Raw genomic sequence first — 18,650 nt, 5'->3', positions numbered from 1 at the left:
ATTGGCAACTATTTTGGTAATTAATTGTTTAAGCCATTTGTGAAGCAAAATCATAAACAATTCTCTGGTTTCAGCTTCTGTAAGGTGGGGATTTCACATCGTTGTGACCTTAATATTTCTGGGGTTTGAATTGGAAATATAACCGGCATTTTTGTTTATCTTCTGACATTTTCTATGTATTAATTAATCAATTAATAATCATCAGATTAATTGATAATGACAATAAATCTTTGTTGCAGCCCTTCAAAATTGTGTTTTTGTGTATCACTGAGTATTATTCAATACCTTTACTATCTTCACTGTCCTGTGTTTTCTGCTGATCTCCACTACTTTTGCTCTTCACCACGCATCCAACACCAAGTGAAGAATCTGATGAGTGGCCATAAACGCTGCCTGGGAGCGCAGAGGGTTGCGGCTCTGTCCCCAACACCACACAACCTACACCCAGAGTCGAATCGGAGGAGTGGCCGTAGGCGCTGCCTGGCAGAGGTGATGGAAGTGGTCCAGTTTCGGTCACAACACATCCGATCCCTAAATTTGAGTCTGAAGAATGACCATGGGTACTGCCAGGCAGAGGAGAACGTTTGGGTTCAACTCCTGAAACTACACATCCAATACCCAGCGTCGAGTCTGAGGAGTGACCATGAGAACTTCCAGGCAAATGGGATAAGGCTGGTTCAGCTCCTGACACCACACAGCCTGGCTGAAGCATGCAGTCCGAGGCGTGCCCATGCTTACTCCAACGAGGTCTTGCTTCAGATATGTTGGACACAAACTCGCCCACTTTTATATTAGCGTCAGAGGAGTGACCATGGATACTAGGAGCAGGGAGCGGAACAACAACTTCTGAAACATTTTCCCCAACTTTGATATGAGCATCTGAACTGTGGCCATGAACATTAGGGGAGGGCAGAGGGGCAACTACATTTGGAACAAGCTCCCCAACTTTGATGTGTGCATCCGAGGCATGACCGTGGATGCTGGGAGTAGGAAGAGGAGCGACAAATTCGGATACATTTTCCCCAACTTTAATGTGAGCATCAGAAGAGTGACCGTGAACACTGGAGGAAGGTAGAGGAGCATCCACCTCTGAAACATGTTCTCCAATCTTGATGTGGGAATCTGAGGTGTGGCCATGGACGTTAGGGGACAGAACGGGAGCAGTCACCTCTGAGACAAACTGTCCAACCTTTATGTGAGCATCAGAGGAGTGACCATGGCTGGTGGGTGATGGTTGGGGGGCAGCGACATCATGACCATGAATGTCAGGCAAAGAAACACTTTCCTCAGCTTTGTCTTGAGCATCTGCGCTCTGAGTTGCCTTAAGCGATTTAACCCCATCACGGTCAGAAACACCTGTCACTACTTTGTGGTCAGGATTATCAAAACCTTGTCCTGGTGTGGTGGAGGGGGCAGTAACAACCACACCATCTTCTTTTGTAGGCTCAACAGTTTTACGCTCATCTTCTTTTAGTTCAACTTTACTTTTCAAAATCCCCACTTCAGTCTCCTGTTTCGCCACAGTTGCATCCTCTTCTCTCTTGTTTTTCTCTGTGGTTGACCCACTACCATCTATAGGATGTGCTGAGGTTTGAGAAGTATGTCCGTTAACACTGGCTTTAGATGCGTTTTGGGCCTCCTCTGGGGTGTACTGGCCAAGAGGAAAGCTGGATTTGGAGGCTTGACCAAAGGGGCTGGGTTTGGGGACATCCTCCTGGACTTGAGACATGTTCTCTACTATAGGAATGTGAGAGAAAGAGGGGTGGTTTTGAATCAAGTCAGGCTGGACTGCAGGTCCCCAGCGAGGCCGGGGCTGAAGTGAGGCTTGGCCAGTTATACCTTCAAGTGGACTAAAGGGGGCACTGAAGTCATAGTCAACTGGTTTTGCTATAGGGCTCACTTCAGGTAGGTCAGACCCAATTTCCTGTAGGGCCACATCCACTTGCTGACTGTCAGGATTTGGTGACTTGGGGAGAAAATCATTGATATCAATGTCGTCAGAGATGAGGGCAGGGTCTGCTGTAAGGGGGGAGAGGGTGGATGACGATGGGTCAAGTGGTGGTGATGATACAGCATCAGATTCTTGGGTCTCAGCTGGCTGCTGCTCAGACGGCTCCTGAGTGGGAGATTCCTGTTCAGAGAAGAGGTTAATTTGAGGGTGTGTATAGGACACAATTTAAAAGAGGGAAAAATGGAGTTAGTGTTCAAGAACCACTGCGTTGTCATACCAGTGCTGGTTGCGGTACAGTCTGTTGTGCTGAGAGAACAGGTTGCAACACTTCCACTGGAGGTCTCACCTGGCCCAAGGGATATTTCTCTAGCATTGCCTGGAAAGAAGACACAAGGTTTGGTGAAGATTACACAACCTCTTCAGTCATATAAACCTTTCCCTCTGCAGGGGTTCTTCTATGATACCTGAGTGTGCTGCCTGTCGTGGATGAAGAACTGAGCACGGGCTTCATCGAGTCTCATTCGCTGCACCCTCCACATGGCCCGTCTCTCTCTGCGGGCTGCTTCCTCTGACAGACGGCTGTACTGAGCAATCAGCTCCTTCCTACAGTTTTAAGTTATAAGTAAATAACTCAGGTGAGGGTCTTATTCAGAGCAACCTGCAGTAAATGCATGTGCACCTTTTCATTTGTGGGATTGCCCCCTTTTTTTCCCCCCACTAGGCCATTTAGCCACCAAGTAGCTTTGTTCTTGTTAGCTTCATATTAATACTCAACTGAGATAAGAACAGTCAACATATTAATATCCATTCATAAACATTTTTTGCCAAGCCTGATATTCCACAGCACACAATAAATACTATGTATTATTAGAATACTGAATAATTTATATTCATGGTTTTATATTCATATTTAAATCTGAGTGCAAATCATTTTTATGAGGGACTGTGATGAGCATACTGGTCTGCCATATGCCAGTGTGTGAATATGTGCTTTCATGGTCTGTGATGGCTCTGAATTCAATTTTGAACAATTTCCTTATCCTCTTGTCAGACACTTTAATGATCTGTAAGCAATTAATATAATTTCCTCAATAAAAGCACCTGACACCTGACACTGAATATTTTTCAAACACATCCCAAATAAATGAGGAATTTAAATCTTGAAGGGTTAACACTGCATGAGTGGGGAGCTAATTGGTTGGACGAGAAGCTGCAGGTGCTTGCAGCAGCTTTGGTAAACTCTAATCTCCAACACGCCGTCAAACTCAATGGCAGCTTTCAGCCAGCGTATGGAAAGCCACACATGTCGTGTTCCCATTACAGGCTCTGTTAACATTTGCTCATGCCGCAGTATCGCAGTCATCCCAACTGTGGGGAAATTCAGCACAAGCTCAGCCACTGAAAGATCCTGTAAAAAGATGGAATTGATGTCCCATCGTGTTTGCACATGGTTAATATATTCTAGATCAAATATAAGCTTAACATAGATTTAATCAATCATAAATAAAAGATTGACATGTCTAGTAGGGGCTGTAAAAGCAGTCAGACCTGGCTCTCTGCTCCAGCTGCTCCTCCAGGGCTTGTAGTCTTTTCTCTCTATCCCTCAGCTCTCTGGCAAAGCTGAAGTCATCCTCCTCCTGCTTTTTCTTGGCTGCACTTCGCCACTGGTGCCAAACACACACACACACACACAAATGCTTTCAGCTTCTAAAACGAGGCCACAAATGCTGTAGCTGAAATATATATATATCCAGATTTTTTGTTCACGTTTGTTTTCATATCCTGAAAATCTTTCATCAGGCTTTTGAAATCTAATTGTTTACAAAATATAAAAAGCAAGAAAAAACTCCCTGCTTACATTTCAGTCTATTTTCATCCACAACACCCTTTCTACCTACACTATCTTACTTTCTCATGCACTTCTCATGTAAAAAAATGCACGCACAAGAACAGTTTGAAAACACACTTTACTACCTCTTGCTCCTGCTCCAGGTGCTGTTTCAACTCCTCAAATCGCTCCCTCTTCTTGGCCTCTTCAGCCAGACGCTGTGACACCTGCCGCCCTACAGGAGGCAAGGGAGATAACAGTGGGCTGCTTACTCTCCCACATAGAAAAGTACATAACATCTCCGTCTCTCTTTCGCACACCCTCACGCACGCACACAGACATACACGTGCAAAACAACATCACCATCTGCCTCGCACAAACACACAAACATGCCAAGACACACTCAGAGCATCAGGCCAGACATTTCCCCCACCAAACCATCTCCCCTCCCAAACGTTGCCACACATCTTTCGAAAGTAATAAATGATGCGAGGAGTTTGCTAAACTGTGCGAGAAATGATTAGATTTCTCAGCCCGCCGTACTGGAAGCCGTTCAAAATATTCCTTGCTGTGCATCTCTGCTGCTCTCCTCAGAGGAATGAACGGAGCTGAAGAAAGCTCTCGTGGTCAAGAGTCAACAAGCAAATGTGGGTTATAGGTATGTAAGGTATTCTCAGTGGGGAGGTAGTGTGCATGTATGTCAAACACTATATAAAATAATACTCGCAGTGTGTGTGTGTGTGTGTGTCTGGGTGTGTGTAAATGTAACACTAACCGCGGATGCTCTCCAGGGTTTTGGCTGCCGACTCTCTGACCTGATTGATCAGCTCCTGGCGTGCCTGCTCTGTACGCAGGGCCTAACAATAGACAGACAAGAAATCATCATTAACAGAGATCTATCCACCTGCCCTGTAGCTCACCTCTCCTTCACATCCTCTGCCAGTCAGCACAGCCAGCAGCACACACTGCCCAGGCCATACAAACCACAGCGTCACACTAAATCATGCAGTGTACAAGCCCCAGACTTCAGATGCATCATTTTAATGACTTGCTGCTGAAATTCTCACTACTTGAGGGGTAATGTCACAATCATGGATCAAAAAAAAAAACAAAAAACTCCTCTCTTTATCTTAAGGGACAGAACCTGTGTAATGACTTGTCTCACTGCAGGTTTGCCTTCCCTCCCTGAAGTTCAGGCTTCCCTTGATTTTTACAAATCCATTAAAGTCAGCTAGCACAGAATTTATTAAGGTGATATACCAGGTTGATTACAATGCCTACTAACATTCACTGCATATGAAACATATTCGTATATCTTTATGTAAACATGGTCAAAACAACAAAAACTGAGGAGGAGCAATAATAACACAAGCTCAGACTTCAGAAGAAAATATGGAAAAATACATTGACATACAACAAATGTCAGATTGCATATAATGTGTGTCTCAGTACCTGCTCCTCCCTGCTGATCGCACTGTGCTTAGCAATCCTCTCCATGCGTCCACGGTACACTGCACAGTCCCTCTCGATCTCCTCCACCTCCTGGAGGGAGAAGGTGACAGAAATGCGAGGCGCCGGCAGCTCCGACCAGCAGATGTAGTGCTGTGGACACAAAGTGAACACAAAGTCAGCACCACAAAGGAGGCTCGCTGATTTACAGCAGCTAGAAAAAGTATGCGAACCCTTTGGAATTACCTGGTTTTCCGCAGTAATTGGTCGTAAAATGTGATATGATCTTCATCTAGGTGACAAGTATAGACTAACACAACGTGTTTAAGCTAATAACACTTAAACGATCATAATCTTTTGCTTTTTTTAAACAAGAACAAACCCATAGATATTCACAGTGAAAATTCTGGACGAATTTTGGACGATTTTTCCAACAGAACTGCTTCAGCTCAGCCATATTCTGGGGACGTTTGGTGTGAGCAGCTCTCTGCAGGTGATTTCATAGCGTTTCTATTGCGTTAAGGTCATTGTCCTACTGCGTAGGACTCAACTTCTGCTGAGCTTCAGCAGGTGGACAGCCACCCTGACATTATCCTGTAAGGTCCCTTGATCATTGTCCCATTGATGATAGTGAACTGTCCAGGCCCAGAGGCAGCAAAGCCCAAAAAATCATGATGCTCCTTCCACTGTAATTCACCTTTGGGATGATATTTTAATGTTGGTGTGCAGAGCCCTTTTTACACCATACATACTGCTGCAGGTTCATTCCAAACAATTCTACCTTAGTTTCATGACTCAGGTGTCAAGCTGATCTTTGGCAAACGTGCAGTGGAAGTGGCTTCCTTCTTGGTGTCCTGCCATGGACACGATGCTCCCTGCAACCATGCACCATGATTTGTGTTTGATGGACTCATGAACAGAGATGTTCACCAGAGACAATTATTTCTTTAAGCCTTTAGGTGTTACTCTGGGGTCATTTTAACTTCATTGAATATTCTGCATTGTCATTTTAGCTTGGTGCACACTTCTAGGGAGAGTAGCCACAGTACTGAACTGTCTCCATTTATAGACAATTTAACAAACTGTGATCTGATTAATATCTAATCTCTTTGAGATGACTTTGCAACCTTTTTCCAGTTTTATGCAAATCAACAGTACTTGATTGCAAGTCTCCTGAGACCTTTATGCAAGGCATGGCTCACTGTGCTTCTTATGAAAAGCAAACTCCAAATCTTTGAGCATTTTTTTTTTTTTTTTATAGATCAAAGCAGCTCTTACCCACACCTCCAATCTCGTTTCATTGATTGGAGTCAATTTTCGACTCCAGTTAGCTGAGGGCTCATGTTTAAATGATGTATTCACTATGGACAAGAACAACACAATGATTTGTGTGTAAATAGTTAAAATAGATTGTGTAACTAAGATGAAGATCTGACCACGTTTGAGGACACATTTATACATAAATGCAGATAATTCCAATGAGCTTATTCACTTTTTCTTGCCACTCTAAGAGACAGTTAATCCTGATGTCTCATTTGGTGAACATTTTATAACACCAACCATAAAAGTTACTGTCATAAAAAAATGTGTACTGCCAGCTGTCTGAACTTGTAACATCTTTCTTCAGATGCATCCAATAACAAACTAACAATGAATCTAGGATGAGATGGCAGAAAGAGCTGGGAATAAATATGAATGAGACGCTGTGGAGTGACCTGTGCAGACACAGGGTTACATCTACTTTGAATTCAAGGTTTAGATTCATTCAGTTACATTCTCTCCATCAGCTTTATATTCAGACGGCACATGCACACATTCTACCTTGTCTTGCTTCAAAATACACAGTTTATGACAAAATGTAATGTGTAAGCTATCACAACCGCATGGGATTAATATGCTGTTAAATTTATAGGATCTTATTAATTATTGCCAAAACATTTGTAAGACTAAAATGAAAATCTGAGGACCTTGAAGTCCAGTTTGCAAAAGGAAATATTACACACCATTAGAATTATGTACTGGTTCTACAAGAGTAAAACCTTTTACAATATATGGAAATGTTTTATTGATTATATGAGAAACATTCATCTTAACTACAATCACTGTGCCACTGTGGGTCTAATTTTATCATGTAATTATGTTTTATGTTATAATATAAAACATATAATCACATTGAATTAATTCCTGCATCACTGTAATTCAAACCATTTAAATGTTTTAATTATTTTAGTCTTCACTTTGTCTGGTTCTTTTTTGGCTACATTCGTTAGATTAGGTGCTCTGCATTTCTTTATGTGGTGTTGTTTTACATGTAAAAATATCAATAGTCACATCACACCATGTTCTCAAGTCACATTTTCAGTCAAATAATTTCACGTGTTCATGATAGCCCTCCTGCAGTTTCTCTGAGAAGCCAGCAACAATGTAAATTAGCATACAGAGAAACAGAGCTGTAGTTAGAGAAAGCCAATTAGTTAGAAGTACGGTCCCTGTGGTTTAGGTCAGGTTGGTCAAGCCATAAAAAACATCATGTGCTTGTAAATCAGCAGGTGAGTTACAGTGAAGTGAGAGAATTGAATACAATTAGATTACAGAAAAAATTTGACGTTTCACCGAACCTTTTCATTTGCTAAGTTTACTGCCATTGTGCCCAGTGAGGGGTCCATTCATATACAAGTATAACTCTTAAGCTTAGGATTGTATACAGGTCCTGGGAATCACTGGGTAACTCATGATGATGATGATACACTGACAATATTCAGTGCACAGTACCAATGGCATCATCGTACAGGCAATTCTGATATATATACTACATATAGAAAGAATATCATCTAGATCCGAAACAAGTAATGAACAGTGTGCTTGTCTAACTTAATGGTAAACTGAATATCTCTGGGTTTTGAACTGTTGATTGGACAAAAAAAAGTAATTTGGAGACAACTACAACTTTTTTTCATCATTTTCTGATGTTTTGTAGACCAGATAATCATGATTAAAAATCAAATTGTAATTATAAATAAAAGTGATTCTTAGTTAGAGCACTCATATCACCTCATACATCTACTGCTCTAACCAAAGACTCATTTCATTTCCAAGTCATTCATCTGAAAATATATATTTTCGATTCATCTATTATTCAGTTTGTCCAGAAAATATCAGAAAACAATGAAAATGCAGACCAGGCTTTTTAAATGTCTTATTTCATTTGACCAACAGACTACAACCCAAAAATATTCAGTTTACATGACAACAACACAGAGGAAAGCAGCTAATTTTCACATTTTAAAGAATGGTTGGCATTTTACCTAACAAATTGCCTTAATGATTAATTGATTATTAAAATAGCTTGATCGTTGGGCGGCCCGGTAGTTGAGTGGTTAGGGCGCGTACCATGTTGAGCGCAAGACGCTCTTAGCAGGCAGTCACCAGTTCGACTCCTGACCGGTCCGACTCTTTCCTGCATGTCATTCCCCTCTCTCTACCCCCTTTCCTGTCAGTCTCCACTAAGCTATAATAAAGGCATAAAAAAGCCCCAAAAAATAAGTATTAAAAAAAAAAAAAAATAGCTTGATCGACAGATTGATTAATCATTTTACGCCTTGATACATCATGTTAGCTCCGTAACAAAGGAGGAAAATGTAAATCTAAAATGTCAATATTAGTATTTTACACAGCAGGAGTCAAATTGGAAAAAGTCTGCATTGACAGAAAGCAGAACAGTTCAGAGTTCAGATGTCTGCAATTAATGATGGAAGCACCTCTGCCTCAGTACCACAAGAGATTGTATCACAATACTGATGATAATATATTGATAATGTTTCAAAGGAGGCCGTCCACCTATGAGGCAGTATTGATTGTTTGTCCCACCTCCTGCGGGCAGTGTGGATTTCCAAATAGGTAGAATCATTGTTGTGGCAGGTGGGTAATTTGTGGCGTACATGTGGATTTTGTCAATATCAGGGCTAATCTGTGCATCTCTATGCCAATACAGTACATTGAGAAAAAAACAAAAAACAGATCAAATATGGAAGGGTAATCTTAAGGATTAACATTTTATATTCTTAATTTATTCAATATAAATAACAGTCAAAATTCAGTTTTTACTGAATAAATTAAGAACATAATTTATATTTACCTCATCTACATATATGGATATGCATAACAAACCTGTGGGCAGCAGATCTTGAGGAGGTTGATGGTCTTTCCACAGACGTATACATCATTGGCGATGTGTCTCAGGAAGATAGGAACACAATCCTCCACATCCTTTGAGATCAGAGTGTAGCCTTGAACCCAGAAGTGTTTGTCTGCAGAAATTCAAGGAGGCCTGTTACGCTTTGTTCTAAACATTACACCAAGTAGTTTTACTGGGCCATTATGCCTCTGATAACAGTACAACTCTCTCACAACTGAATTACAATAGGTAACAGCAGAGGAGTATTACCCAGCCTGCGCTGGGCCTAAAACTTTTTCTTATTAGTATGACTTACAGGGCATAGCAAAACTTGGGTTGCTTGAATTAACACTTGGAAATTGTTAGCGCTTAGCTCAGTGATCCTAAGCAAAAAGCATAAGAGAACATGAATGCACCGAGCTTCCAGAGCTCTTAGAGAAAGCCCGCGGCTTGCCAAGAAAGCTTAGCCACTGATTGCCTCCCTGGCTGACGGACTTCAAAGAGAACAATGACATTTGTGTGTCCTCCAAAAAGCAGGCACGAGAAGTGCAGAGGTTCACTACAGGAGTTGATGAGGTGTAGCCGATGAGCAAATGAACCTCTTAGCCATACAAAGCCGAGGTGATGGGCTGACCTTGATGGGGTGTTGCATGACATACAGTATTTGGACAGGCTATAATGATTCATAAAAAACCATATTTATGTTACTATCTAAGTACTAAGTATTAATATAATCAATATTAAGCAATTACAGTGTGTACTTGTCTTGGGAACAGGATTTCAACAAGACTATTCTTTACCTATTAACACTTCACTAATATAAGGATGTACCTAAAAAAATACTTTAAATATCAATTAATATGCCAAGTACTTTCTCAACTTATTTATCTTTGTCTGTAAAATGTTAGAAAATAGTGAAATATTTTGTCTGAGACCAGGGTGACATTTTCAGCTATTGTTTTTGTCTGATTAACAGTCTAAAACTCAGATATTTACTATAATATGAGGTAAACAAGCGTCAAATCCTCACATTTGAAAGGTTGGTACCAGCTAATGTTGGGCATTGCTGAGCAACAACCAAGGATACCAAAACTAAAACTTTACTTTTTATTACCAGGGGTGAATGTTTATATGCCGTTTTATAATTACATCTAAAACTGCAACAATAAGATGAATGAATGAATGAATGAATAAATAAATGTATTAATTAATTAATTGTTAGTTTTTTTTTCTAGGTGAATTGCCCAAAAAATTGCTTTTATTGATTTTACATTGTAGTAATATAAGTGTTTTGAAAAAAAAACCAACCAAAAAAAAAAAAGGCAGTTTAACTGGTAATAAATTATAATGGTTAGTTGCAGCCCTAATTAAAACACTCTCAACACAGTTTGATCTGAGCTCTAACAGATGAATGTGTCTCCATAACAGTAAATATTAAAATCTCAAAAAATTGTGTCTTGTTAATGAAAAGCTATTGTAGACATGAAAAAGGACATGACACTGAAGAGCAGCATGACCAAGGCAAAATAATGAACACAAACAGGAAGCCAGTTTGTACAGATGGGTCTGTGTTTATCTGCCCTGTAAGCCTCATCTCCTCCTGACTCGACTTCACTCCTCTGCTCTCCTTAAGGAGTCAAATCATTCGCTGGACTAAAAGAAAAAATAATTCAACAGTTTAGATTTGTCAAAGACAATTACAAGAGATGAAATGTTAAAAAAACCCCTGCATTTCAGAAGGTGTTTTGTTTTACCCAGCATGGTGTACCAACTGAAAAGAACAAAGGAACAGCATTTACTCGTGTGTCCCTGTGGCTTCCTGAGGGGAGATGGCTCAACAGCTACCACAGCTGTGGTGGCTGATTCTGTTTCCCACTGATTATCATCCAATAACTTCATGACATCTTTTATAGACACAAGGACAAATGCAACTAGGCAATAAAGGCTGTAATGAAAATTTTTTTTTTTTTTTTTTTTGCTAGACAGTCTGTCTGCCAGGCTTTTCATTTCCACAACCTGCTGACTGAATCCAAAGGGTTTATGCGACTGCATGCATGTGGGTGTCGTCTCACCTCTGAAACTGAGGTACTCCTCGTTGACCTGGATCATGAATTCTCCATAAACATCTCGAAACACGCCGCTATACACCCAGTCAGACACAAACCTAAGTGGTGCACAGTAAAAACAAAGACACAGTCCTGACACATCAATACAGCTGGCTCTACATACCAGGGATAGAAGGAGGAGGAGCACAGAGACTGACCGTGTATAAGGTTCACAGCTGCTCTTCAGTAGTGACAGCAGGACCGGATAGTTCTCGTTGCTGCAGTTATTCTGTGCTTCATTGTACAGGTAGGACAGCAGTTTAACACCCTGAGGAGAGGCACATGGCACTGAGCTGACATCCCATCTGATAGGCTAAACACAGCCGTGATGGATGACATATTGCAGTTTGCAGATAAAAGACCACTCACCACAGGGAAGGTAGCCTGGCCAGCACCCAAAGGCCCGTCTACAGAGCACAGTTCTGACAGGTACCTTAGATTAAAAGGGAAGCAGAGATTTTTTGAATTGATGATATTTGCATCAAGGTCCTCTCTGTCAGGACACGACTGTACTGTGGACTGGGTGAGGTTGAGCTTCAGAAGTATGAAATGAACACAGAGCAGACATCAGCAAAAAAAAGAAAAAAAAAGAAAAAGGATTTGACCTCACCTGAGTTGGCGGCCTACTTTACGAAAGAGGAAGCCGATCGTCAACAGGCTGAGGGTGGGTGGAGTGCTAAGAACACAAGCTCTGTAGTAATGCAAATACTTCCTCAGACCACCTGTAAAAGCCTTGGAGAGAAACGCTATCTTTAACATTTCATGATCTGTGTAGGTTGCAAAACCTCTGAACTGCTCAGTTTACCTTGTTCATACGCTGCTAACTGCACTTTTTCCCCACTTATTGTCCATTTTTAACTAAATAATAAGCTGACAATTTTGAAGTCTGTTTTAAAAATGCTGTTTATACCGGCCATGTAGTGCTCCCCTCTTACTGCTCTTCCAGTGTAATTAATGAGAGGGACAATCCTCACTCTATACAAAAATATATTCAGACAAACTATCCTTCCTGTTCTGCTCAACAAGAAACACAACTGAGAGAAACACAAAGGGAATTGTGTAAAATTGTGTAAAAAAAAAAAAAAAAAAAATGCTGACACCCTGGAAGATATCCACTGGATTTGTCTAACTCAGACTGCTGATGCCTTATATCAACTTCAAATATAGTTTTGAATATATTCACAACCAGAATGAGGACTGTGCACTTAGTTTCTAGTCACTTACACTGGAATCGCAGTAAGAGGAGATCCCTTACTGGCCAGTATGAACAATGGAATGACTCCAGAAAGCAAAATCTGTTTTTAATCTGTGTGCATATGGACAACTGACTTAACTATAGTATCCTTTAATGTGCCATCATGGTGTTTGATATTCAGGCTCTGTTAGGAATTGACTACTTCCATTTACCCGTGTGTATTCCATCTCCCTTCTTCCAGCATCATTTTTTATTAATTATTTATATATGTGTTTGTGTGTGTGAATGATTTATTGTGTGTATTTGTATTTGCAAATGAATAAAGTATTTTAAATTGAAGTAATGTGAGGACCTCAACACTGGTAAAAAAACAAAACAAAAAAAAAAAAACTGTCCGATGCAGAAAAGTGTGAAATGTGCTGTCTCAGTGGTATTAATGATGATTATACAAAACATACCTGGAAGACTAGGCCCTTCTTGTCAGCACTCTGCAGAGAAAAGCGACTGAGCCTCAAGTAGTAGGTGCCGTACTGGGCCAGCTCCCCCAAGAGACGAGACACACTCTCTGGAGAGGCTCCTGACACACACACACCAGGCCTGACGTCAAACTGAACACTCTGGAGAGGAGATTACATATTTGCAGATGGTGACGAAAATACAACAAATAACTGTACAGTCTAATAACATCCAATAAAAATAGCCCTGCAGTAAAGACTGTCTTAGCAAAGCTCATATTATTGAATTTTTGTTGAGGCTGTCAGGGAGTCACCTCCACGGTGATTTCTAAGGGCATAGCCTGTGGTATATTATATCAGACTGTATTACATAATCAGGTGTTTGTTATTTTGTCCTTCCCGTGGTTCTTTTATTAGAATTGGATACAAAATTCATAGACAGAACTCTTCTGGGAGGACAAAAACAACACAGACAATAATTCACACCACCACAATCCACAGCCTCAAAGATTACCTTTGAGTTTAATAAACACTTCTCTGACCATCTGAACAAAGTTCTGACATAACAGACATGGAAGTTCATGCATGAGTATTATATTAGATTGTAAAGGTGTTCAAGAGACTGTGTCCACAATATGTGTATCCGGGTCATTGACATGACGTGCATATTTTTGTGTCCAAGTGCATTACTTTCCTTTAAAATAGTTTTAATTAATTCATGACATGCATCATTTTATTCTATAAAACTGCTGTAGTTTGACCATGTTTTCAGTACATTATAATAATGTATATATTTTATATTTTGGCATCTCAAACCACCAAAATGTCAGGTGGCGCAACCGTCCGAGTTAATGAACAGCCTGAGAAAAGTATTAAATATGATATTTCAATAATAATAAATTCAAAATAAATACTGTGGCATGATTTCATGTTTGAGACCTTTCAAATAAACTAAATTCACAAATATTAATAGTTTTAAAGGTGTTGAGATAATTCAAAAACTTTTGTCCGAGAATTTGTGTATTGTCAAATGTCAGGGTGGTGCAACTGTATAAATGCATCTTTTATTCTGAAGTGAATAGTTACAACATCAAACAGGATATTCCATCAGCCAGAGGACCCCAAGTGATCTTTATTGATGAGTGAAAAGGTTTGTAGAGCTCTCTCAAATATTGATAAAAATAGCTACTTTCAACTCATAGTTGGGCTGGTACACTTTTCATGTCACGTGGTACAACCAAGGTAAAACTAGGAAAATGTTATTTTATTATAAAACTCTTCATTTTATTAAAAAACTATATGTATGAACTTGCTAGCAAAGGCTAAAGGTTAAACAGGTGTCTAAGTAGAAGCCTGTTTAATTTGAAATTAGCTGCAAAAGTCAGGTGACACAACTGAATCGTCAGGTGGTGCGACCAGGTAAAATATTTATTTAAACCAATAAATGATAGGTTAAAGTGAACAAATGGTTGAGAACTATGAGGTATATAGCTATTGTATTAAATAGATTCATTTGTATATTTATATACAAGTTTTTCTGTGTTTAAATGTAAAATTGGATATTATTAAAAATATGAAATACCTGGCCACTGAATTGCAAGAATCTTAAAAACTAAAACTCAACCACAAAGTAACAATGTGTTAGCCACTATACTATACTCAGGTATACTTGCCAAACATTTCACTTAGAATAAACAGAAGGAAAGTATATAAATTTGGTTGCGCCACCTGACATTTTTCAGGTGGTGAAGTTAAAAATACAGTCAAAAAATGAATTTAAAACTTTGAAATGTTGTAACACAAATAAGGCTTGTAGAAACACATTATTCTAATTTCAAAAATATGCATAATATCCATTTTAAAAAGACTTTTTTTAAAAACATATTTAAATCTTTATTTGTCAATGACCCATCCACATCCTGTTGCAGCCTACATGCTAATGATAAAAGTCTGCTAGAGAGACAACATAAAGGGCTGAGGGAGTAAACAAGGGAGTTAGGATTCAATTTATGTTGCAAAAACTAACTAGAATCTTCTGGAAATAAAAAATAAAAAAAACTTAATGGGAAACAATAAAGCAACAGAAGAGCTCCCCTGGTGGTTTTGTTTTTTAGCATTAGTAACCTTTTCATTTATTTTTTCCTCACTTAATGCATCATGTCACGCAACTGACTTGAGTTTATGCTTGACGCTGTCACTTTTTTGTCCATTTTTCTTTACACTGTAACAATGTGATATGCTTTTATAAATCAGATGGGTTTATTTTATCACACATGCACAAAGTGTCCATTGATTCTCTTTGTCTGATTCCCTTTTCTCTTGTGTTTTTTGGTAATTGTGTGCTGTCACAGTGCTTTTACTACCTCATTCACTTTTATCTCTTTAGTCTGACAGAGCCCTAAAACAACAAATCAATTGCATTTTATTGCATTTCAGAGACTGATAAATAATGATAATGAAATTGACCTGGTTCAGAGGGAAGGTTGTGGACGCCACTCCGATCAGGACATTGAGGAGGTCAGATACCAGTTGTGTCTGAGAGTCCAGGGGAAGTGGAAGGATAGGAGAGGGTGTACTTGTGCTCACCACCCTCATCTCCCCCTCCCACAGACGATAGAGCTGGTCGAAGGCCTCCCTGCCTCTCTCTGTTAGGTAGAAAGACTCCCTTTTCCCTGGTGGGCTAGTGGAAGAAACAGAGTGGCATTTAGGGTTTTGTTCCAGAGAGGGAGAGTCAAACTGAAAACACAAGTACCTACAAGTGGAGCTCTCTAATACAGAGCTGACTATCTTGACTATCTTGTGAACTCATTAGACTGCATCTGTACATTACTTGCTAAACTGCATCTCCTACTTTGTTTAATTTGCATTTGTGTCATTGCATACCATACTTAGTTGACAATCAACGGAAAATGTTTTGCCAACTAACATGTTCATAATTGTTAAATCACTGAAGTCATTTATGAAGCAAAAATGCCAAGAATCTGCCAGTGCCACTTTTCAAAAATGTGAGGATCTTTTTCTCTGTTGTAAATTAAATGTCTTTGGGTTTTCGGCTGGTGGTCTGACAAAACAAACAAGCTCAAGACATCACTTTATACTCTGGGAACTTGTCATGGGTTTTTTAACATTTCGTGACATTTTACAGACTTTATGTTTAATAAATTAATTTAAAAAAGACATCAACAGGTTGACCAGTGATGGAAACAGTTGGTGGTTAGAGTCCTTAACAAAGCACACAATTGGTTACATGATGGTAAAATCTTCTCTGGAAAGTAATTTGATGTTGTTGTGATAATGCACTATCTATAGCACAACTGACAAGGCACTTACCAGCCAACAGACTCCCAACAGCGGCGTCTTCCGGGCTCAAAAGTGCGGACAGCCTCCCATATATCAATATCTGGTATGGAGCTGGGCTCTGATTGAGAGTCTGGGGTCAGGTTGGAGGCCGATTGGAAGCCCTCATCTTCAGACTGATCTAAACATGGGGGGACCTGCACAGACACACAGTAAATAAGCCAAATGATAACCGTGCATAACAGTGCTTAACCTTCAATCAAACAATAGTACAAATATGAGCCCACTCAAAGACTGACAAGGCCAAATGGCCATATGACAAAAAAAAAACTCAAACTAAACAATGTGCATCAGTTTAGATGCTAAAGTAAGGCATAGTGTCCTACCCTGATAGCCAGCCCGGTTACATCAATATTACTAGGAATAGGAGGCAAGTCCAGTCTAATGTCCATGTCTGAAGTGCGAGTGTGCTGCAGTGCTCCAAACAGTGTCATCCTGGTCTCTTTCTCAAACCTTTCCTCTGCTTCCATTTTAGTCCTCAGAGCCAGTAGCCCTGTGCCAGGAGGGGCATCCATCAATCTCTGAGTTCCACACAAACTCTCCAAAGTCCCCCATTCCTCCCCACACACTAGCCCCCATGCCCGGGCCTCTAGTCTTTGCAGCTCCTCACTCTGGTAACTCCAAGGTCGAGGCCTCCGCAGCACAGGGCGCTCTCGTCTCATGTAGTCCCTGCTGAAAGAGGTAGGGGGTGGAGGTGATGAACCAGCGAGGTGCACAAGGAGCTCAAGGACCGCATCTACTTCCTTGAGGCCAGAGGATGCTCCCTCCGGCAGCCTCTCCAGCTGCTCCTCCAACCTCTCTGCTTCCTCTCTGCACCCTGCCACCCGTAAGTCAAAACATATCATCAGGACTTTGTTTCTGGGTGGCGTACTAGCTGAGGCGCTCGGTCCTGAGGCTGGCCCCTTGGTGCCATCTTGAAATAGTTTGGACAGCAGGGCACCATAGGCACGCTTCTTGAGAGCTCTGCGGAAACCCTCTCTTGACACTCCTCCCAGGGCTCTGCGCTTCCATGATACACCAGACAGGCTGCAGTCACACAGGGCACCCAGCAGCTCAGTGATGCTGCCGCTGCTACTGCTGCTGGGCTTCATGGGGTTATTAGGGCTGGGGTACATGGTGCCACTGTTGTCTCAGTCTGTAACAGTGAAACAAAATAGTGTTCGTCAGTCTAGCTGTCTATGCCTTTTTATTAAAGCTAACTCAGAACTGGGAAACACGGTGCACAGCTGCCAGTATGATATCAGAGTAAACGTTTACCTAGATTTTGTGAGGTGCAGACTTTAGACAAAATCGGAAACCAGACATGCCCACAATCGAACCAAAACCACTACGACAGACTTCACCTTTTACCACGTACCATTTGTTTTGGTAAACAAACTGCACCGGAGCAAGCTAACGTTAACTTGCTAAGCCAACAGTTAGCTATGTTAGCTAACGTTAGCAATATCAAGCTGCATATTTAACAAGCCCGATGGCGAACTAAACAATGCCTCTTGAAATGATTTACCTTCTCGAGGTCGTGTGTTATCAGCTGATTCAGGTGACAGTTTCAGTCTTGCATCCACCCCAGGCGACTCCTTCCCATGCATGCTAACGTTTGTTATTAGCGAGCTACTCCTGGGTCCGTAGGCTTTCCTGTTCGGTTCATGTGCCAAGCATACAGAACCCACTGAGTGGAGAGTCTAAGCAGCTCAAAAAGTGTCTTTATTATTCTGTGGTTTCTTGTTCCATGACAATAGTGCCAGTTAATGTGCTGGGATGTGGTTGTCGCTAGCTAAAGGCTAGCTAGTCGCTTCATTCATCTTCCACCATCTACCGCGGCACTACACAAAATTAGAATCTGCCCTCTTCAATGTGATTGGACAACAGAATATTCAGCCTGCGACGATTGGTTGAGGTTGTTGCAGCGGCCGCGCCGATTGGTCATTAGCATTTGTCAATCACAGGACTGTGAAGGTGGTTATTTGCCACCGCGCTTTGCTGCATTCACGTGATAAGGGAAACATTTACATGCAATCTTGAAGTTTATGGCAGTTTTTAATGGTGCATATTTCACTTAAAGACATCAGAGGAAATTATGTATTAATCTCAGTTTTAGATAAGGAAACAGAAGAATTTTCTATATCTGATGATTAA

General features: G+C 40.6%; 1 protein-coding gene across 1 annotated transcript in view; it reads right to left on the bottom strand.

Moving 5' to 3' along the window:
* Positions 1-18,365, bottom strand: part of tubgcp6 (tubulin gamma complex component 6) — a 28,810-nt gene extending 10,445 nt beyond the window's left edge. Inside the window, exons 1-17 of the mRNA XM_071493773.1 lie at positions 18,022-18,365; positions 16,841-17,649; positions 16,488-16,651; positions 15,624-15,837; positions 13,161-13,319; positions 12,118-12,239; positions 11,877-11,940; positions 11,666-11,775; positions 11,475-11,566; positions 9,396-9,535; positions 5,232-5,381; positions 4,555-4,636; positions 3,926-4,014; positions 3,500-3,615; positions 2,416-2,554; positions 2,229-2,327; positions 286-2,131 (exon numbers count right to left, since the gene is read on the bottom strand). Coding sequence (XP_071349874.1) covers positions 286-2,131; positions 2,229-2,327; positions 2,416-2,554; positions 3,500-3,615; positions 3,926-4,014; positions 4,555-4,636; positions 5,232-5,381; positions 9,396-9,535; positions 11,475-11,566; positions 11,666-11,775; positions 11,877-11,940; positions 12,118-12,239; positions 13,161-13,319; positions 15,624-15,837; positions 16,488-16,651; positions 16,841-17,629 — 4,375 coding nt within the window. The 5' untranslated portion in view covers positions 17,630-17,649; positions 18,022-18,365. The remainder of the gene's footprint in view (positions 1-285; positions 2,132-2,228; positions 2,328-2,415; positions 2,555-3,499; positions 3,616-3,925; positions 4,015-4,554; positions 4,637-5,231; positions 5,382-9,395; positions 9,536-11,474; positions 11,567-11,665; positions 11,776-11,876; positions 11,941-12,117; positions 12,240-13,160; positions 13,320-15,623; positions 15,838-16,487; positions 16,652-16,840; positions 17,650-18,021) is intronic.
* Positions 18,366-18,650: the final 285 nt, after the last annotated feature.

The sequence above is a fragment of the Trachinotus anak genome, unplaced genomic scaffold (genome assembly GCF_046630095.1).
Source record: "Trachinotus anak isolate AG129_WGS33_773 ecotype Australia unplaced genomic scaffold, CSIRO_AGI_Tana_v1 ptg000002l, whole genome shotgun sequence".
Lineage (NCBI taxonomy): Eukaryota > Metazoa > Chordata > Actinopteri > Carangiformes > Carangidae > Trachinotus > Trachinotus anak.
This window is presented reverse-complemented; position numbering and strand designations above follow the sequence as displayed.